Genomic DNA, 22,081 nt, shown 5'->3' with positions numbered 1-22,081 from the left:
GAAGCAATGGCATGTATTGAATAAATTGCACAAGCCGATTCTGCACATGGCTCTGCAAAGAGCAGCTGCTCTGGCTGCAAACATGCTTCAGAGGAAAACACAAGAACCTGGAAATCCACAAAGCCAAGGGGGTAATCAGTGAATAATCCACTAGAAGGAAATCCCCAGCTTCCACGATCAAGTGTGGGGATTAGAAAGACATTTCTAAACCAACGAGGTGTGGGCTGGGACAGAATAGAGCATTTCAGGATGTTTGTTTTTATTTCCCCTTAGCATCACACGCTGCAATGCCGGGGAGACACTTCCTCCTTCCCTTTGCGTGCTGGTTCAGATGTTTAACTGGGGATGTTCATCTCTCTGCAAAATCATTCCTTATCATGTTTGTAACCATTACTTACTTCCAGAGACCTTCGCAAATGACATTTCTAACCTATTTAAAGGTATGATTGGTGATCAAGTGAGCTGCAGCAACTCAATTCACTTCTTGTCTTTTGCTCTGAGAACCAGCTGACCGATTCAGTCACAAAAGCTTCTGGAGCAAAGCCAGAGGGGATTTGGTTAATCTGGATTTGTGAGCCCAAGCTACTGGTTTAAAAATCGATAGCAAATCTATGTCACCATGTATTTCCTTCTCCCTGCGGAAAACAAAGGATGTATACGTGTAGAAAATCGGGGTTATTTCCTTTATCTGTAAGAAGTTACCAAGAGGGAATAGAAGAGGAGAATTTGCCACCACCTTAACCAGATAATCAAACCACCCCATGGTGGCAGCTTTCAGTATGTGAAAAAGTAATATGTATTAAAATATACTGTAAGTAAACCCCCCCCCCCCCCAGCCAGACGCATATGCGCAGTATTTCTGTGGGTTGCCAAAGCAAGAGAACTGCAGAGGATGAAAAAGAATCACAGAAGATGCAAGCAAAGTGAAACAAAACACATTATTCTTTGTAGGACAGCACTTCCAGAAGTTGGCAGACTTTCATCCAAGATGCTGAGAGCTCACAATCTCTCCTCGTCCAATATATCCAGTGCTATTCCTTTCAGAAGGCCGAGGCGGAGAGTACCTGCATGAACCTTAACAGCAGGCACCTCCAAAGGGGTGGTGTTTAAGGCAGAGAATCTGACATTTTTCATGCGTTTTTTATCCACAGAACTGGAGGTGCCTGAACATCTGCACCCAACACCATCTGGATCTTTCCTACAGAGAAATTAGCCAAGAAGCATCAAGTTCCTGCCTCCACAAACAGATTTCCTTATCTTCCTTCAAAGGAACAGCTATCCCAGTGTGGACCGTGACCAGAGAACTCTCCAAAAGTCATATAGCAAGTCAGCAGGGAAGTGGAGAGCAATCTCCAATTGCCCTGCTGTACTCATCACAGGGCACCACAACGCCACATGTACAAGATTACAAATTAAGAAGCCTTATGGAAGTCAGTTCTTAGACACACAATATGATTGATCTGAGATGGACACTGGGCAATACGAGCATGTTTGTCACTGCACCTTGTCCCTTGCTTTGACACACAGGGTTTCAGGGTTTCAAATCTAGCACTTTTCTCATTCTAAGGAAATACCTTTCCTATGTGTTAAAAGCTCAAGAAAACACAAAGTATTTAAACATAATACTAAGAATATCAGAGATTAATACAATGAGCAGTGTGGTTAGAGCTGTGGAACTGTTGATGTAGATTAAAATGCTTTGCCAGTAATCACATGCTGGCAGACTCATTTTCCTGACTGAGCCACATGCCTTTTCTTCTCTGGTGCACACCAACACTGCAAAGCCTGGTCCCAGGGGTGTCCAGCCCTGCAGGGGTGAGGACAAGTGCCACAAAGATACTCTGGTCTGCAATGGATGTGCTCAGGGAAACTGCCAGAATACAGAAATCTTTGCCCTGAGTGAGCAGACTAGGGCTGGTACTCCCATAATACACAGTGAGGAGCTGGGACAAGCAGGGAAAGGCAACCCAGCAAGATTCCATGCCCAGCCTTGCATTTTCTGGAGTATCCCCTTGGAGGGACCCTGCACAAAATTGGTGTCCTTGGCATGGGCAGCTCAGCAGCAAACACCCACAGCCCTACAAAGAGCTGATGTCCTTCTCCAGCGATCCCTGCAGCCATCCTTGGTGTCTGGTGACACACATCATACCAGGGCTCGCAGGCTCCCCTCAGCAGGCACTTAGGAACTCCACTATTCACCTAGGTCAATAGTAAAACCTATTCTTGTAAAACTACTCCAAATCCCTGCTCCTTACAGCCTGAGAGCATTTTGGTGAAGAGGGTAGCTGAGAGGGTCAAATTGAAACTGCAGGGACTGAATACCACTGAGGCAGTAAAATCAGATCCACTGTTTAATCACCATTTCCAGTACTTGTTTAATTTTGTAAGTAGTATTTCTGAGAGATTTCTACATATCTTCACAGTGAACAGGCGATGATGAAAGATTTTGTTTAGACAGAAGTTAAAGTCTGAATTTTAAATGGAAGTTCTACACAATGAAAAAGAACCCCAACAAAATCAGCACAAGGTTATTTTAGTCTTAAAGCTTTTTCAAACAAAACGAAACAAAACTAAGGTTAAAAAACCCCCAAACAACCAAATTTTATTATTTTGGAAATACAGTCTATCAGTCTATCATAAAATATGTTTAATTATTTACTATGAAACAATAGTAAAGATCACTTTGTAGAGGTGAAATGAGCGTCATCAAGGGCTTTTATAAACTGTCTCTCAATACCGCTAGGAGCTGGGTAGCTGCTGTTCAGGGCTAACAGTGCACAGCGTTATTTGGTGGAGTGTAGATCGGTTTTGGTAGAATATACTTATTTACTGCCATAGCAGGAGAAGCAATTAGCTGACGTTTCATGGGGCAACCTTCCAAGGATAATCCTGAGGAAAGAGCAACTCCACCGTCAGATGAGCCACTGGAAGGAGGCGCAGCTGGGTGCCCCTGCAGAGACCTGCATGTGTGTCAAGCTGCCTCACTTGAGACCCTCTTGAAGGTTTTTCTTCTCCTTCAGCAGCCTTGCCACTTACAAGTGCTTCTTCTTTTTTATTGCCTCTGCCCTGACAGCCAAGCTCTTGGCACAGATGGTCAGGACCACTATGAGGACTCCAACCAGGAACGTAACCAGGGGCCAGAGGAAGCAGTGCAAGAGGACAGTCTCATCGTGAGTGCGCTTCAGCATCACGTCATCTGGCCTGTGAAGAGGAGGAACAGAAGAGTTAGAGAATATAAATCAACTCGACATCATCAATTCATCATGAGTGGAAAGCATCTGCCATGGAAACAATAAAGATGTTTTATGTGCAACAGTGTTAGAAAATGATTAAGTAGACCGTTTCATTCACTGCTTTCTTTTGCCCATCTATCACCAGTACTCGTGGCAGGCCACGAGGGCTTTCCACTTGCAGTGTTTACAGGATAACATGTTCATTCAGTTAAATAAATAAATGAATAAATAAATAAAATTTATACTTTATGTCTTCCAGGGGTTGTGGTCCTCAGAAACAACACGAGAGATGCAATATAAAACTGTGGACTGGAAAACCACTCCAGCAAAAACATAATACCGGGCAGCAGTTATACATATCTACCTCAAATACCATCAGACATTGTGCAAAGAGTTTAAATCACAGTTAAAGATTCCCTTTTAGCTTTGAGTACTAGTGTGTCCATGGAGCAACATAGAGGCTCCTGATGAAGCCCTGGCTGTGGTTTGGCTCTGGACAGAGAACCAGTACCATCCTCAGCACTGCACTGCTGGTGGCCCAGGCTGGAGTCTGCACAAAACCTACTGCCAGAATGACTCCTGCCCAGTCCCTGGGTGTCAGGGGCTCCCAACTCAGCTCCTTCTAACAGAGGCTTCTTCAGGAATAAGCTGTGATCTGGTACTGCAAACACCAGCTCCTCAGTGGGCTTGAGGATGCTCCTACAGGGACACTTTGGGGAGCCATCCCTGAAGATCTAAATGCCCCCCATGCTTCCAACACCACCAACTAATACTCAGTCATGGCTGAATGTGCAACAGATTTATGCATTCCCAAAGGGAATCAAGGGGAGGATAATAGCGAGGAGGAGGCATCTGAAGAGGTTTGGAAATTCAGCTGTGCCACATGTCTCAAAAATTGGGTATCCATATGTATCTTCTAAGTCTGGGAAGTTTGCTGGGAATTCTGATGGCAGGTTTTCCTCAGCTCTGCCTCTTTCTGCTCTCCTGCAGTGTAACAGTTATTAAATCAGTCCTGTAGCATTTACATTTCACCGCTGCTTTCCCATCTATAGCCAGAGACACGGAGTCAGCTGGAAAACTGTATGCAAAGGAAGGAAACAGAGCTTTCTCTAATTAGGAAAATATGTAAGTCTTGGATTATACTGGTACTTACTTACATTGAATGTCCCCATTCCATGTTGCTTCATCAACACTACCTGACTCTCCTGAGCAACAAACCTAAAATCCTGGCAACCCAGGCTCATAAAGCTGGGTCCTGGGAATTAAGTTCTCCTAACGTAGTGGCACATGGGAACAGATACCTGAGCAACAACTGCTGTTTCTCCCCCAACAGTTTCATCTTGATCAGAAAGTAGAGCTAAGAAAACAATCCCTGCAGAGGAAACAAGAAGAAATTCATTTTCCTTCACCAAGAAGTTAATTATTGGAGATGCCTGCAAATCTACAGGGGTTTATCCATCCTTAAGGAGTCAGTGGAGCCAGACCACGAGGCTATTCCTGAACTGTGATTTAATTGAACCTGCATGTGCTTTTGGGGGTCTCTCCCTCAAAATTGCTGTGTGGAGGTTCCAGGGCCAGCAGCACCACACGCCTCTGTGTAGCAATGAGCAGAGTCAGACTCTGATTAAGAGCAGCTCTGCTATATAAAAGTTGAAACTCAGCAACATAAAAAAAGATCAAAAGAAAGCCAGGTGTATTCAATAGTGGAACACGTGAAGTCTGCTCAACCCAAACCCTCCAGACACATGATCAGGCACATGTGGAGACCATAAATTGAATAAAATAATATTAACTTTATGGGCACACACTCACCAGCCTATGCCATATAAATGACAGCACCCAAAGAGAAAAAATCCTTTCACAGGAGGTATAGTATTGCTTCCCTCAATTTTACAGTACCATCACCTGTGTATAGCAGAGTGCTACTTGGCAAGGAGGCCATAAGGAGGCAGCTTTCAATCCTTGCATCTCTCAGCTTACAAGTGAAGTTGATTTTTAAATAGTCTTTCTAAAGCAGATACTAATCAAAAAGTTCAAAAATAAGGGGCAAGGAAACAAACTGGAAAAACGGATTCAGTGAAGAGAATTGTGCCTGGGGAGAGCAGGATACCCCTGTGACTGAATCTTAGATACCTTGGAAAACTTCTGTACCAAAGGTAGCAGAGACGGATGCCAAACACTCATTATAGGTGCAACTGTAACTCGTGCAAGTTAGTAATGTAAAAGACTTTCCCTTTTGGAAAAGAGTCAAAGACTTAGAGGCCTTTAACGAAGCCTCAGTTGGAATATTGAATCCCAAGTATCCATTTGGGTTCAGATGGGTATTATTGCTATTCTTAGCTACAGCAAAATACCGTGTGCAATTCCTGCATGGCAGAAGGCATGCAGCAATCCGCTGTCAACCGCTCACAGTGTCATTTCAGATAATGCATTAAGTCATGATTGGGTCACCCAAAAATACCTCATTAAATGACTATTGACACCACATTTAAGACATTAAATGCCCTTTCTTATTCAAGAGGAGGGAGAAGCACTCCTGGAGGGTGACCCAGTGCACGGGAGAGCTCAGGGACCCTCTGGGATGTAACCTCTCTGTACCTACTCTAGGTTCCAAAAAATGGTGGGACAAATCTCAGCCTTGCTCCCACTTGATTTAATCTCTGTGGTTATTCCCAAAGAACTACTGTGCTTTCAGCTGCTCTCTATCTTATCCTGCATTAGATTTGCAGTGCAGATAAGCACTGCTGGACTCCAGGAGTGAATGAGAAAAGTTAATAAAGACAGATACCACTGCCAGCAGACAGACTCCATGCTCCTGGATGGCAGCATCTTGGTTATCTGACTGTAACAGCCCATGTAAACTTCTCAAGATCAACTTTGGCAGCTTATAATGCCATTCCTTTGCATTTCCATCAGGATCAGCTCATCTTTCCTGCATCTGCTGACCCACACGGAGATATTGCAGGGTGTAGGGGAAAGCAGTGGGGAGTGCTGGAGTGACAGAAAGACGATGCAGAGAATGAGAGCCTGAGCTCAGTGGTGCCCAGTTGACGAGCCCTTCCCTAGGGATCCATCACGAGAGCTGACAGCAGTTGTGGAGATTGCTCTGGAAAACACCTTAGAGGGTGTAATGGCAGCAGGTCCCAATGAGACACAACTTTTATAGCAGAGAGAAATACTGAAAAGGGGTTATTGAAATAGAAAATATTTGCTATTTTCCTTTACAAGGTATTTCCTTTTACCTCTGCTTTCTGGAGCTGAGACTGCAAACAGTGGCAAATAACAGCTTCTAAAGGGAACAGGGAAAATCGGCCCTGCTGCACACTCACAATGCACTGCACGAGACCCTGAGCCCACCACACTGCTGCCGTAGCCCAGGACTGGTGCCAGCAAGGAGTGACCTGAGAAGGACCATCCAGGCAGAAGAGCCTGACCAGGAAAAAGATCCCAGCAGCACATGGGTCACACTGGACTTGCAAATCCACATCGAGAGCAGGATGTCCTCTGCAGCAGGAACACTGCAGCCCCAGCAGCCCTGTGGCTCTGCAGGAGATGTGCAGAGGTCACTGCAGGGGTCTGGGTGGTCATCATGGCGCACATGCTGTGCCCTGCAGAGTGACTGGATTAACCCCTACATTTTCTCTTGCTCGTTGGAAGAAATGAGTAGGGCGACACAAGGAGTCACTGGTAAGGCCCATGCCAGCAGCCAGGGACTGGCACGGCAGGAAATGTGAGTGAGGGCCTGGCTAAGTACCTGAAGAATAATCATGCTTGTGTTTTCAGGTGATCTGTGCCAGGCTACAAACCATAGGTGTTTCATGTGAGATCTATATGGTCCGAGACAAAAGACTGGTGAAAAATTAGGAGGTAGAGGAAGTTAGAATCAGAATTAATCAGAAGAATTAAATATAGCAAAGTCATCAGTGATTAATTAACAGGTTAGCCTGCAGAGGCCAGATTTCTCTCCTTCCAGGCTATTTGTTATCCTCATGTGATGGCATCGGTTTAGGAGAAGAGTTCCTGAAGGTGAATTCATGAACTCTCGGGCAGAGCAGAACTGCCATCACCACAGTGGGAGCCTCCTAAGGAACTGCGAGGTGCACAGAGCAGCTCTCCTCCAACATCTGAGCCTGCAATGTCTGGGTACATTCCCTAGGACAACTCCTAAGCAATCCTGCAACAAACCCCGCTGAATAAGGAACAAAATCTGCTTGTAGAAAATACCCAGAGCAGCAGCCAGGACTGCAGAAGCCCTGCTTGGCCCGTGGAACACATCCATGCTGCTGGGCAGCTCACTGCAGTGTCCTTCTTGGGGCTGAGCTTGTTAGCAGGGCATGACATCAGCCCTCCTCTGGGACCAGCAAAAACTGGATCTGTCATGGTACAAAACGCTTTGGCTCTCACTCCAACGCTCAGACAGTGATTAATACAAGAGAGCTGCCCCACAAGTTTTTGAATCAGAAATATGCATACAGACATACTTGTCTTGCCAGGCACAGATGGAGAGGATCACCAAGAGAGCAAAGTCACTGACAGCAAGCCCTGAGGTTTATGGGGCCTGTCACAGCTACTTCTGAGCCATGAGGTAATCATGATGGCTGTCCTGTGGGCCAAGAGCAGCCAGAGCTAGGTTATGCCAGCAAGGCAGAACCCCAGCACAGTGCTGCACCATGATGGAGTTGATGAGGAGTTCAGAAACCAAACATCCTATAGGGCCTTCAGAAGAATAAGCCTTTGGTGGTTATCACCTGCCCATGGAACACAAGCATACAGCAGCAGGAAAACACTGTCCACCTGGGAATGCTAGATACAGGCCAAAGGAACAGAAGCTCTTTATCAGTAGTAGAAGCCAGGAGACCAGGAGCCTGGAAAGAAGCCACAGAGCTGCTGCAGGAATGGCAGGAGAGTCAGAGGAGGCTAACAGGGCTGGGCAGAGAAAACAAGGGGATGGTGGCAGGGGGGAGGAAGAAAGATGTATTTAATAGGGAAGCAGCAAGAAGAAAAGAAGAAAGAGGGCTGTACTTCCACAGAAAGCAGCCCCTTTCCTCAGGAAGGGAAATAAATAGCTATCAAACACCCAGAACACAGTAACGTCGCTGTTCGGTTTTGCCCAGCAAGATCAGCATGTATGGAAACTGAAGTTTTGACTTTCTCTTGCTACTTTTGTAGAGGTGACCTGCCAATTCCCAGAGTCTGAAGGCTTGTTGTTTGGCTTGGAAACACAAAAGGAAAGGTGTCCTTGTTCCCTCAGGAGACCATCTCATTACAAAGACACAGCTTTGTTGGAAGTCCGCACAGCATCTCTCCCATGGTGCTCAGGCAGCGGGAGTGAACTCAGAAGAGGTATACCATGCCTGGAAATGTGTTTCTTTTCCCTGTGAAAATCAGCATGGAAATAATAATAAAGATATTTCCTTGTCCCTGCAAGTATAGTGCCTTTAATAAAACCACCTTTGCTCTGTGGCATCCATACGATATTTCAGTTCAAAGATGTTGACCAGAGGGATTGCACATATTCTCCCTAAGCTTGGTCATGGACCGTCTCTTGTTTCAAGCAATGCTGCTATTCACATATCTAGTAAATGCAAAGCCCCTCAAATGGATGCACCTGAACTCCTAACACCAATTATCAATGCATAAATCAGTGGTAGGGGCAAGAGAGAGACCTACTGGGGCAAAAGGGAGAGAAAACCTGAATAGTTTCAGGCCCTGCTCAGGCATTGAGCAGGTTCTGCTGCAAACAGCAATGGCCACTGTGAAGCACAGTCCCCACTGCCCCACAGCCCATAGGGTGAAAGAAGAATGAACAAACTAAAAACAACCCTAAGGAAATCTCTACTTTCACTCTGAAAACACACCTTTCCCTTTCACTGAACAGAGATGGAGGGAGGGATTCTGTTTTCCTTGCTAAAAGGTGAGACCAGTACTTACTTTTAGCAGGACTTTGAGCTTAGGGCTGAAGCCTTCTGGGGCTCTGATCAGGGGTAACTGGCTTAGTTGTTGCATGATGCAACACATCCCTGTTAGGTGTTACCAAGCAGTTCAAACAGACACTGGGTAAAGCAGGCCTTCATCAGAGCCTTCAGAGCAATTACTAAATGTCATGGGAAGAATTGCAGTGCGGGATTACCAAGAAGCCATGCAGGACCAAAATTTACAAGCACATAAACATTTCAGTCATCACTTCTGCACCGCACCATGCGATTTATGAGACACAGAGAAAGCTGACAGAGGCAGGGGACAGGGAAACCTTACAAATATGTTTTTGTATTCGAACAGTCTGGATTTAAAGATGTTTTCAATCTGCACACACTTATTTTTCCCAGAATTATTCACATCCTTTCACTATGACAAGCACTCATCAGTATTTTTTCCCCTATTGTTGTGAGACACGGAGATCCTCAGCTGGAACAGCTGCACATGCAGGCAGAACTACATCTTACTAACAGTAAAGTCCTTTCACTCTCAGCCCTGAGCACTGCTCCACAGGTTATACAGTAAAAGAAAGGATAGGAAATAGCAACACCCTCTTCCGATTGAAGGGAATTAATTTGGGAAACTTTGTGAAGTACTAGAACACACTGAGATTTCTGTTCCATCATTTATGAATGAGAAACCCTACTACCAGAGCACCTTTGGCTTCTGCAGATAATTATTCCCAGATAGATGGCCTGCAGGGTAACCCAACACCATAGAGGTGGGCATTAATCACCAGACAGTGTTTGCTTTTCAGATCTCAGGTGGATTTGTATACAGCATCCTGCAGCAAACACAAGGAAGTATAAAGCATGACCGCACCGCGGCAAAGGAACCACAGAGCGTACTTGCCATAATGGATGAATCCAGAGCTAAAAAGCAATAATGCCACGTAAATGAGCCACTAATAAGGCCTGACATATGTTGCTCTGCGTGTCTCTGCATGGCACGGACTGAAGGGTCTGAGGTGATGGAGATCTTGGGTTTTCTATTTTTGTTCTTGTTGTTGATGTCAGTGACACCTGAAATGTGAAGAAATGAAGTGACAGGGTCTCTCCCATCCCATATGTTTCCGCAGGCCTTCAGGGCATGCAGCTGTGACCCTTATCTGCAGGTGTTCATGACTACAGCCTCCCTGGAACATGGTGTGAGATCCAGAACACTGAAGCACTAGAGCTTGATGCCTTCTCAAACCTTTGCCAACAACCTGAGAACTTAAGCTGAATGTGTCGCTTATTTTGTGCTCTGAAACACTGGAGATCGGTGTCTTCTGGGCACTGGAGTATCATCATGCCTCGGTGTCTTCTGAGACTGGAGTATCATCATGTCAGCTGACAGGCACCTTCACCAGAGGTCTGGAAAAGTGACTTTGTCCTGCAGCTTGCACCACGTGGCCCAAAGCTAGCCAGAAGAGAGCGGGACCCTAAAGGTAATTGTCTCTAGTGGCAAAGCAAAACCCTCACTTTTCAGTAACATGCTGAGCTCCAGGCTAAGCTGTGCTTTGGCTCTCTAAGATCAGTGTCAGACAGCTCGTTATGTTGGGCCTCTCTCTGTTAGGTGAGAATGACTGAAATTGCTAAGTCTGCTTCTCATCCCATTTGTATAACTTTGAACTGTACAAATGGCATCATATGCTCTTTTCAAAGCACCCTGTTGAAAGGTGCCCCACCAGACTGAAGGGAGGTCTTGCCTAACTGTGCCCTCTTCATGCGGCAACAATTCTGAGAATGATGCTAATTTCAGTTCAATGAAGAAGAGACGATGCTCATTTGATGATATTCACCTAGAATTTTACTCGTTTTTCAAAAGGGAGTATTAATATTGCAAATACTATTTACTCTAAGGAACCCACCACTATATTCCATGTGTTTTATACAGACTAACACATAGAATTAGCTCATCCACACAGTTAAAAAAATATTGACAGGAAACACACACACTTTATTATGAAGTGAACAGATTTTCCCCTCAGTTTGTATGGTTTTGATTACTTCGTAAGTTATTTAGTCATTGTAACTCTAAAAGTATACTCATGCAAGCACATTCCTAGTCAGCAAAACTTATCTTTTAAAGTTCATTCCCATCTCCAGAAGAAAATAAATGGTGTACGCATTTCAGCTTACACTATCTTCAAGTATCTCTGGCAGCAAACCTCCCTTCTGCTGTAAATAAATTGTTGTATGATCAGCAAAAGGCAGTGTTTCAAGGCAGACATTGCATTTGGCAAGAACATTCAACAGTAATAGGATACAGCAACTATAAGGAAAAAACCTTGTCTGAGTGCTGCACAATTCCTCAGTGTCAACCTACATAAATGGCAGATCCTAGGTACTGTGCAGCCTCAGAACAATTTTGCTCCTGCTTCACCTACAGATGTGATGTGAGAACCAGCTTCCATAGGTCTGGACATTGACCACCTAGGTGCCTGCACCTGAGCAGATCACCCTAAGCTGCTTTACAGGAGAGAAATAAACATCTCTGGGCATCCGACCCCTATTAAGCATTTATTTTTGGTTAAGATGAAAGGCTCTGGTTTCTCTCCACTGACTACAAGAGCTAATATCCACAGCACCTTGTCCTACCACATCGGGTGAATCCTGGCCATGACATCTTCTGCAGAAGCTCCCATGTTTCTGACTATCCTGCTCACTCAGTCTCAGCTGGGGAACTAGCAGCACCCTCCTGTCTGGAGATGCCAAACCCATCACTCGGCTGCGGCTTAGCAGATGCAAACATTGGCACACTGTGGACCAAAACAGCTCCCAGGAAGGTCCCTTCCAGGCCTGATGTCACTGCACAGGGAGCCCTAACTTTTAACCTCTGCATTCTGTAGACAGTGCTTCTTTCCCCACTATAAGAAAGAACTTGGTTTTGCTACTGAAGTATTGGTGGTTTCCCTCTGCAAAAAGTTAACCAGGGACAGCAGACTCTCAGCCTGGGCATTCTGACCAGGTCTACCGTCTCTCCGGGGTGGGGGGGGGGGGGTGGGGGGGGAGGTGGGTGGTATGACAAGACAACAAACAAAGCCAGCCTAGGACAAACCTGAAGCCCCCAAGGCACTCAGGAGGCCACCCACAGGAGAGTCAGGAATCTCTCCACCTGCCACCCTGCTCCAGCTCTCCAGTTCCTCCAAGGTCCTAGCACACACTGGCACCCACTTGCCTCCTGTGTGCCTTAATGAACTTCAGTATCTGATGCCAACACTCCCGCACTGAGCCCTGAATTGCACCTGCAAGCCCCAAGCTCTTCCCACCTAGGTCTGCCTCGACTGTTTAACTGCCAGGGGCTGGTGGAGTAGGACCAACCTCCTCCTTTAGTCACTGATGTGGCAGGTACTTATATGAGTTCTTAACTTAGCAAACAAGAACAGCCTCCCCAGCTCTCAAAATTACTCATTCTGACCAAACTGAGCACGTGTCATATGCCTCCAGCATTGGAGTCTAAACCCCATAAAACCCTGGCTGATTTGGAGATCTTAAATATTTTTCACCTCTCTGTCTATATGGGGACCTATCATTCCAGTCACTGCCGTTCTTCCAAGTACTCCAAGCAAGCCTGCACATTGTGGTAGCCTTTTATTCCCCAACACATCATTGTCAGAAAGAGATAGGCAAAAGGATTCCTTCCTCCTCCCTCTTCCCACTGAAAGAAACAATGCCTTATACTCGTGTAAGTCGCATTAACATCAGTAGTAAAAGTAAGAATTGCAACAGAAGAGGAGACGCTTTAAGTTAAAGTTTCTACTCTGCAAGCATGCATGCAAACTGTCAGTTCTGTGAATGGTTATTACAGGTATCTTATTCATTAATCGTTTGTGAACACAATCCCTGGGTTGGTTTGTACTGTTTACTGATCTCCCCTTTTCTTCCAGCCCCTCATGAGCACAGTAGGATTTCTCTTCCATGGAGGGAAGAAACATCAATATCCAAACCAGAAATTCACCACATAGGTGTTAAAAGCCGAGATTTTGCCTTAAAATTATATGTTCTTAAGGGAAACTTTGCTCAGAGTTTCAGATTTTTACTTTAAGTGGTAAAAACTCTTTTCCACTTTCTGTGTAGCTTTTCATCAATAGAGTTGTCTTACAAAGCTCTGCACTAAACTCTGCGTGATAAACCACATCACTCTATGGCTCTGCATGTTTATACATATGCATACATTTATATGTATTTTCAAACGGAACCAGTGGACAGCTGTTAAACAGATGCATAAGCATTTATGCTATGCAAATGTAGATTACTCACCTCAAGTGCTGGTTAAAGTAGCATGTAAATGGTTGTGAACCCACTTTCTTCTTCCAGTATTTCTGCTTGTACGTGACATTCTCAGAGTTCTCCTGATCGTCTCTTGTGCAAGGAGGGATGTACGAACACTGCCAACACACGTTGCAAAACAGAGTTACTTCTGCGTTCAGGAACACAGGACATCACTCTCTCTGCATTTTCCTCTCAGTAACAGTGTGACTGAAATGAGCAAAGAGTAAATTCAATCTTCAATGAAACAAAAAAGAAAAGTTAGTTGAACTTTATTTCAATCGCTAGTTACTCCCTGCAGGTACTGGAAAAGAATATCCCACCATTCAGAAACAAAATAAAGGCTTTATCCTCTTTTGTTCCATTATCAAACCAACCTGCCGCGTAACACCTTGGGGTTTTGTGTGGTGAATGTAAAAACGATCATTTAATTTTGTCGTATTCCTAGTCAGCGCATGGATTAGATTTGAATTGCTTCCTAGTTTCAGTGAGGCACATAATTGCAAGGTCTTTTTACCACCATGCTAAAAACCAAAATATTCCAGCAGGCTTTCCCAGATGATGGAATATCTGATATGTGGCTGATATCCACTGGCAAAAGACAAGTATTCTTGTACAGTTACAACATGGGGAAACAAGCAGAGAAGTTCAAAGTCCCAGTTCAGCAGAAAGGATCAGCAGAAGTCAACAAGGGTTGAGCGTGCAGCTGAGCTATCTCCAGATCTCACCCTCAGACGTCTGCTTCAAAGCCCAAAGAGATCAAGGGAAGTTCCTGCCCCAGCTTGGTGCACTTGGAGCTGGGTTTTCAGAGACTCCGCTCTGGGTCACACACAATGCACACACCTTGTTTCCATGTCACGTCTTTGGCACACCACCCTCCCTCCTAGCCACATGGAGATAAACAAGAAAAAACAGTCCACTGAATCCAGTGTTGGTAGTTGCAGGATCTCACTGACCAAGCACAGTCCCTCCTATTTTTCCCAAGCATTGGTACAGGAGAGCATTACAGCAGATGTTGAACCAAACTGAGTAACATGGCTTAACTGGTCCTTGGAAATCATCAAGGCTTTTCGCCCTTGAGAACACATGGACAGCAAGACTCCGGGTGCACACATAGATTTTTAATCACATTAAAATTGGGAGCTGCAAGCAGAAAAACGTGTCTGTGAAGGTAGCTGAAAAGTCTCTTAAGTAGGATGAGGAAGCAGGAGGTGCAGGGGAAGCCCCTCAAGGGATCTCCTCATATGATCACAACATGAGTTTCTTCACAGTACCCTTAAGGCAACAACAGCAAGTAGAGAGGTACCCTCTCTAACCTGAAAATAAAGATAAACATGACTCACTGTGCCTGTGAGTGCTTCCTCTCCCTCTCCATCTGGTGAGGTATCACAGGGGCCTACCGTGTCCCACGCCGCATGCTGTACCCAAGCTGTATAGACCTACAAGTCCATCTCTACCATACAACAACTAGAATCTTCACCATTCCAGGGGAAGGGGAGAAATAGCAGGATCTTATTGGCCTGATCATGTAAAACCTGGCCACTTCCGTCAGCACTTACAGGGCTGCCAGCAGCTTCCATGCTTCAGACTGAAAGAATTCACAAGGTCCTGCTTGTGGCTTCCAAGGTGAAATTTCACATACAAGGGCCCCTGTTTTCACATAGGCCCACATCGTGTGTTGCCATGGCACAAAGCTCCCTTTAGATCCCTATTCAGATGACCCTGAACAAGGATTGTCCCACTGCTGATCACAAAGGACAGAAATGAGCAGCAATACCACTCTGATCCAGGAACCACAACACAGGATTTGTCACATGCAGTTGTTTCTATCTTCAGTAATATTCCTTAGCTGGCAGTGGTCTTGGTTTGGTTGTGTACTTTGGAAGCATCAACCACACTCCTCTTTCCTCCATGCTCCGAGTGCACAAACACATCTATGCAGCAGCTGGATAGAGTCAACAGATTCGGCACGCTTCCCTCTCTCCTCTCAAATGTTTCTTCCTTGTGGCTGAGCCTACTCATCCTCTCCTACGAAAGTGTGGCCAGCCCGCCTCTCCTCTGCTGGCCAAACTTTCGCTGTGTCCTTCAGAGACCTTCCACCTCCCTCAAATGGGGAGAACAGTGAATAAGCTCTCTGTAACTAAAAACTTCATAGCACTCTTTGCACAAGTAATTCCTATGACAGCTAACAGAAACCATGCTGGGTTCATTTCCTTCTGTTCCTCTTTATCTTCACGTGGAAAACACAAAGGAGACATCCAGGGGCTTGCCCTAAAATGATGGGTCCTGCTTGCTTGAGCCTGTAGAAGATTAACAATCTTGAAGAGGGAAGTGGTCCCTGCCCAAGCTGAAATCTTCATCATACGAATCCCGGGGTCACCCTGAAGCATCTTCTTGATGTGATGAAGGATTCGAGCCATAGTGAACACCCAAGGTTCAACTCCATTGTGGACTTATCACGTGCTGCACAAACACTGGAGCTTGTTTTCTTCCGCAGGACGCCAGCACAGTTCCACCAACCTGACATCCATTTTGGCCCTTTCTGATCCACACGGGTGGTGGACCTCTCTTTTTCTCAGCCGCCCAAACACGCTTCTTGGGGACTTTGTTTGACCAACTGTATCGCCCTCCAAAGCACAGTCAGCAGGCAGATGAAAGGGAATCATAACCTGGCAACTTTTGCTGCCATGAGTTGGTGGGCGAACCTGAAACGACCTCCCGCTTCGGCAACAAGCGGTTTCTGAAAGGTTAATTCTGCAGTCCTCCCCCATGAGACACAGCATGAAATCCTGCCATCAAAACATGGATAAATGCCAAGTGTTTGAAAGCAAGCTGGGATGCCCTGTGCTCAATCGCAGCTCATGCAGCAGCATCCATTTTCAGTTGAAGTGTCCCACCCTGTATTCCTTTGATTTATTTTTTCCCCCTTGAACAAGTTACAATGAAGTTGGAAAACAGCTCTGGAGATCAGACATTCAGAATAAATCTAATGGAGCAGAGGTCTTTTCAGCAGACCTATTGGCTCATGGTGCTGTAATCGCACCTCCTATGCTATGTCATAGCAACGATAAAATTATTATGTAATTCAAATACCGTCTCAATTACACAGCTCAAAATCGTTATCAGGCTAACAATATTCTCCCTTCAATCAGAGCCAGTGTTTGGCTAGAGGAGTCAGGATGTAATTCAGTAAAAACGTCAGCGAGTAACTAATGTACCTTTACACTGAGGTTTTGTAAGATCTGCATCTGTGTTTGCTGCTGGATGCCGCCACACCAGTGTCTCTGCAGATGCCTAGGAAGAGTCTTGGTCCTTCTGAACCCTTCATCAGAGCAGATATTCTTCCATATCACAGAGAAGAGACGGAGGCATGAACTCATGAACTCTTGACCGTGGTTTAGCTTCCAGGTGAAGCAGTTCGATCACATTTTTATGGAAAAGAAGTCAGACTTGGTAGGCTCTGAGAGAAGCTGCCTCAAGCCTGGAAGGCACTATCAGAAGACAAGACCAAGAATGTCCCAAATGCAAATGCACGTAAGAGCCAAAGTAGAAGCAAGTCGGCCCATCAGAAGACAAAGCGGTTGCACTAAGAAGCAAGTCTTCAGCCTCAGTTTCTCCTAGCTTTGTGTGTGAGCATCTCCGCATGTTACTGGGTTATCTTCACAGCCTGGAAGGGAGGTAGCGCTGCCACAACCACCCCACCATAGCAGAAGATGAGCAGGGGCACTCGCTCCATTAGCATAAAAAAAGTCTCCTTCCAGCTGACTGTCCCAAGGGAGCTGGAGCTGAGCACCACGGCTGGTTTTCACCTGCATCCACCAGCACAGACAACCCACCAGGAGTGATCAAACCTGCGACCCCTCACAGAGGCTCAAGGCAGAGAGAGGCACCTCAAGCAAGACAGGAGGCTGGTGGGATTCATGGGGTTTACCTGAAAACCTGCTCGGCAGCATCTGCAGTGTTTGCCTGTCAAGGGCACCAGCCCGAACACAGATCTGATGCTTTACCAGATGCACCAGACCCTCACAAAATTGCTGTAGAGTTGGGCATATTTTGCTATTAAACCTCCTCCATCATGGGTCATACTTAGGAGAATCCAAACCCCCAGACCAGTTCTATTTACAAGTGCACAGAAGCAGTAACAGTACATCACCTTGTCAGGGTGAGCGGGTACAGAAACGAGTACAGCAGGAGCAGGCACAGATGCGGAGCACAGACAAGGAGCAGCAGCTGGCTGCTCTGCTCCCCTGCCCAGGGATGGAGACAGGGAGAACTGGGTCCTGCTGCACAGCTGCTAACATCAGGCTCACCAGTCACTGCTCTAAAAGTTTCTCAACACAACAGTGGGCAGGTTCTTCCAGCCCTACACTTATGCACTTCATGTGCAGAAAGGGAAAAGTCTGAAGAGCCAGAGAACAGATATTTTGAGAAGCTGATGTGCCCCCCTGTTATTTTACCCAGCCAGACCTGTAGCCTGATCCTTGCACTAGCTATGTGCGCTGCCGAGGGACTTGATGGCCAGAATGATAGTGACAAATTGACTTTGGAATTAATCCCCCTTAAGCCTTATCTCGGAGATTATTATTGCTATGAAGGCAGCTGAAGAAAGGCACCGTCACCCCACTGAAATTCCTTCTTCTGAGACAACAAGGGGAAAAAAAGGAAAAGAAAAAAGAATTCCTCAAATCACTGATACTGGATACAAATGTAATCATGCCCGCTGCTTCATACATACATTTCTGGATTAACTCTGACCCAGCTATATATAATCCTTTAAGAGCTAAAATGAATCCTGGGCTGCACAATGATGTGATTAGGAAGCAAGCAAGAAAAATAATTAATTTCTTTTTCCTAGGAGCTAGACCTCTCTGGAACAGCCAGATCTGAGCTGCCAATGTGGTTATGCACCAGCCCACTGCTACAGAAAGTAGGAGACATTTAGCCCAGCACACTGGGGACTTTTGGAGCAGAGTTTAGCTGCCAACTGGTTCAGTATTGTGTGTTGTAAGGAGCCTGAGCTATGCTTTCCCTGTGCTATCGATTTACCAGGAAAAATTGCTACCCACAAAGAGAAGCAGCTGAATAGTGTAAAATTTGAACACTGTTCAAAACAAAATTGGTCTTTTTCTTCAGTTCCAGTTAGTTGCAGCTGAGCAGTGTGTTGCATGTCTAATCGCATGAACAAGCAAGTGTGCTGCAAGAAGGCGATGGACACAGGAAGGGTTAAATGGCTCCCCTTCAGTGTTCATTCATAAATACAGACTGGATCCCAAGCATTAAATCCAGCAATTCCTACTCTGTCGCTATGACTGACCTACTTCAGGATAAAATCCTGAGAGCTTTTAAGGACGGTGCGACTTCAGGACAAAAATTAAAAGGAGAATCATCTCCACAGACATTAAGTGAGGGGGAAAAAGAGAAAACCAAAGCAGCAGTTACACATGCTTCGTTCCCTTAAAAGGGGATGTTCTCCTAATGAGACCTAGATAACTTTTCTTTTTATTCTATATTGGGTTTACATAAGCTTCTTAAGGTAAGGAAAAAAATTGGAGCGCACTTTTTATTCCGTGTTGTTTTCCACTTAGTTAAATTCAATTGCTACCGGAGAATGCGGTTACATCAAAAAATACATCCTTTCTGCTTGGTCTCGTCTGGTAAATCAGATTTAATCCTCAGCAATCAATATCCCAGGGTAAACAGCCAACACCTAGAGATGCAAGGTGCAAGCTAGACCAAACGGATTGGATTTGTAAGAGCGTGCAAGTGCAACGCACTGCCAGCACACAGCCCTGTGTTTATTGATTGTTCAATAAAATATAGGCTTCAGAGTGGCATTTGCGGGCACAGCTTCTGAAGCTCTGGGTGCCTCTCTGCAGAAACTGCAATCCAGCCACGGGAAAGGCGCAATCCTCCGCTTCCCACCAGACTTACAGGAAGGCAGGCGAAGTAAAACCAAACCAAAGCTCCCCGACTGCTCAGAGAGACACTGCTGTCAGAGCCCAGTTTGGATGCCTGCGCCGAAACTAAGGATCTGGAGGAGCTGCGAGCCCAGGCGTGCTGGTGGCAATGCTTACCTCCCATCTCCCATCAAAAGGGTGGTTTCCTCCTGCATTTCACCACCTACCTGCTGCCTGCCTGAAGACCGAGAGAAGTTGAGGGAAGTACTGGTGCTGGGGCAGCTCATGGTGCGTGTTTCCATAAGAACTTGCTCTGCACAGCCTGGCAGCAGCACCCCCAGGAAAAGGTGAAGCTCGTAAAGCTCCGCCACAGGCCGATTCATCCACTTTGCTACCAGGCACCATCCAGCTTCACTGCTCACCACTTCTGAACGGTGTCAACAATTCAACCCAAACCCTGTCGCACTTCTCATCCTGCTTCTCACTCTGCTGATTTTTTGCCCTGACCACCCTTCCGAGCCCATAAGCTGCCAAGGGGCAAAAAGCAACCTGTGAACCCCAAGTTTGCAACTTAATCCAAGAGACAGATCCACACCGGTGTAACTGTGACAGTGGAGATGTGAGGCAGTGCGTCCCAAACTGGACATGGAAGTCTGCTGCCCAGCCCCTGCACACAGACCCCTGTATCGTCTTGGCACTGCACTACAGCCATATCTCGGTCCAAGAGATAAAGTTTCCTTTTCCAACACACTCCTGATTTCAGCTTCTTTCAGGAGGTGGATTCTGCCACAGGTTCTATTTTCTGGAACCTCATGAACTAAACCTGCCCCGCTCAGGCAGCATGCTGGCAAAGTGAGCTGTACCGAGCATGAAAAGAAAAAGTAGAAAGCAGGATAACTGCCTTTAAAGACAGAAAAAGCACAAGTCACACGTTGCCTTCAGACTACCCTAGTTTGCTGGAAGAAGTAACTTTAAAGACGCTTCCATTCGGTCCGTTTTCATGTGGGTGATGAAGAAGTTTATGAATCAAAAACAGCACCGAGGAAACTTCTGTTCCAGCACAGCCTCTCCCCAGCGCCCCATCTGAGGCTGCTCCATTACAATTCCAGCCTGAGCCCTGGAGGGCGGCTCTGGGAAGCCCCTCACCCTGTGGGACACCCAGAGCCACAGCATCAGGCACTGCTCGGGCAGACCTCCGAGCCAGCAGCAAGAATTTCTCCCTGGTTTGGCACCAGCATCCCAGCTGGGTGAGCTTAGGGAGCCTGTGGACTGGGGCGGCACCGCTCCCATGGCTGAAAGGGAGAGCTGGGTCTGGGTCTGCTTGAGGAAATAAATAGACACATAGATATACAGATATCTATACTGATATAGATAGATATCAATATATATAGTTATAGTTAAATAGATGCATATATATATATAGATACAGATATATAGTTACACACACATGTTTATATAAAGATATGTATATATAAAAATATATATACATAGTTATACATAGAGATAGAGGTATAGACACAGTGTGTGTATAGTGTTATACTATACTATATAGAGAGTGCATACATAGATGCTCTATATATGTACACACACCACCACATATATATACATGCATACCATGTATAGTATGTTTTCATATATAAATATATGTACTTCTTGCTAAGTAACAGCACAGGGGCATTTACGGGGGATGCCCTGTGACTTCATCTATCCCCCCATCAGAGAGAAACCCGCACCCGAACGGAGAGCTGTTGGAGGGGACCCCCGGGGGCAAGTCGGGCACAAGGCGCGGTGAAGGGGCAGTGAAGGGTGAAGGGAGCAGGATTTGCCCCTCGGGACGGATCCCTATAACCCTCCGTACCCCGCATTTTGGGAGCGCGGGTCTCACCTTGGGGTTGGTGCGGAGCTGCCGCTCGTCCTCATGGAGCAGGGCGGGGGCTGGGGAGCGGGAGGTGCGGACCAGGACCTGCAGGCAGGGGTACCGAGCCGTGCCGCGGCAGGCGGCCCCGCAGGAGAAGGTGCAGGCGAAGCGCTCTCCAAGCTGCCGCACCGCCAGCACCGTGCAGTTGGCGGAGCCGCCGCCGCCCCGCTCCTGCAGCGCCGGGCGCAGCCAGCAGCACCCCAAACCCAGCAGGGACAGCAAGCCGGCTGCGATGAGGAGGAAACCCAGCCGCATGCTCTTGTCCTCCGCCTCCGTGTACTTGTAAACCACCCGGCTTCTCGCCATCGCCCCGTTGCCGCTGGCATCCGCCGCCGGGCAGCCGCTGCCATCGGCTAAAGCTCTCGTTGCTCCCCGCCTCCATCCCCGCCTCCTGCAAGGATGAGGAACCCACGGGGGGTGGCTGTGCTTGCAATCACCAGGCGAAAAACACACCCAAAACTCCCTAGATCCATAAATAAAACCCTAATGTAAACCCGCTTGACCTAATTCAGGACCCTCCGGGGGTGGAAGGGACAGATTGCAACGGGATTAAGCTGGCCTGGAAGATTTGCTGTGGTCCGGATTAATACCGGGTACTGTGTAAAGCGCAATATCTAGAGAGGGGTGGGCAATACCTAGAGGGGGGAGGATGGGGGGGGGGGGGGCAAAACATGCCCTAAGGTGCATTCCACCTCCTGCCCCCTCCCCAGCCACCATCCTCACGCCCCATGGTTGTAGCATCCCAGCATGTAAATCCAGTTGAATAAAATCACAGCTTGAAACAGGCCATGAAAATAGACTGTC

General features: G+C 46.5%; 1 protein-coding gene across 1 annotated transcript; it reads right to left on the bottom strand.

The window, feature by feature from the left end:
* Positions 1–2,437: 2,437 nt before the first annotated feature.
* KCNMB4 (potassium calcium-activated channel subfamily M regulatory beta subunit 4) lies at positions 2,438–21,615 on the bottom strand. The gene is made up of 3 exons (XM_065665032.1): positions 21,245–21,615; positions 13,454–13,581; positions 2,438–3,201 (listed from the first exon to the last, which is right to left on the bottom strand). Exons 1-3 carry the CDS (start codon positions 21,581–21,583, stop codon positions 3,033–3,035), a joined length of 636 nt encoding a protein of 211 aa, XP_065521104.1. The 5' UTR covers positions 21,584–21,615; the 3' UTR covers positions 2,438–3,032.
* Between the last annotated feature and the right edge of the window lie 466 nt (positions 21,616–22,081).

This window comes from Lathamus discolor, chromosome 1, assembly GCF_037157495.1.
Source record: "Lathamus discolor isolate bLatDis1 chromosome 1, bLatDis1.hap1, whole genome shotgun sequence".
Lineage (NCBI taxonomy): Eukaryota > Metazoa > Chordata > Aves > Psittaciformes > Psittacidae > Lathamus > Lathamus discolor.
Note: the sequence above shows the minus strand (reverse complement) of the source record. Positions and strands in the feature narration are given on the sequence as shown.

Bases quoted from the DNA above. Each gene is read 5' to 3' on its own strand.
- KCNMB4 (XM_065665032.1), bottom strand. From the start codon at position 21,583: ATGGCGAGAAGCCGGGTGGTTTACAAGTACACGGAGGCGGAGGACAAG. The intron at 13,582-21,244 runs GTGAGACCCGCG...GTGTGTTGGCAG, and splicing joins AGCTCCGCACCAACCCCAAG to TGTTCGTACATCCCTCCTTG. The intron at 3,202-13,453 runs GTGAGTAATCTA...TCCTCTTCACAG, and splicing joins TACTTTAACCAGCACTTGAG to GCCAGATGACGTGATGCTGA.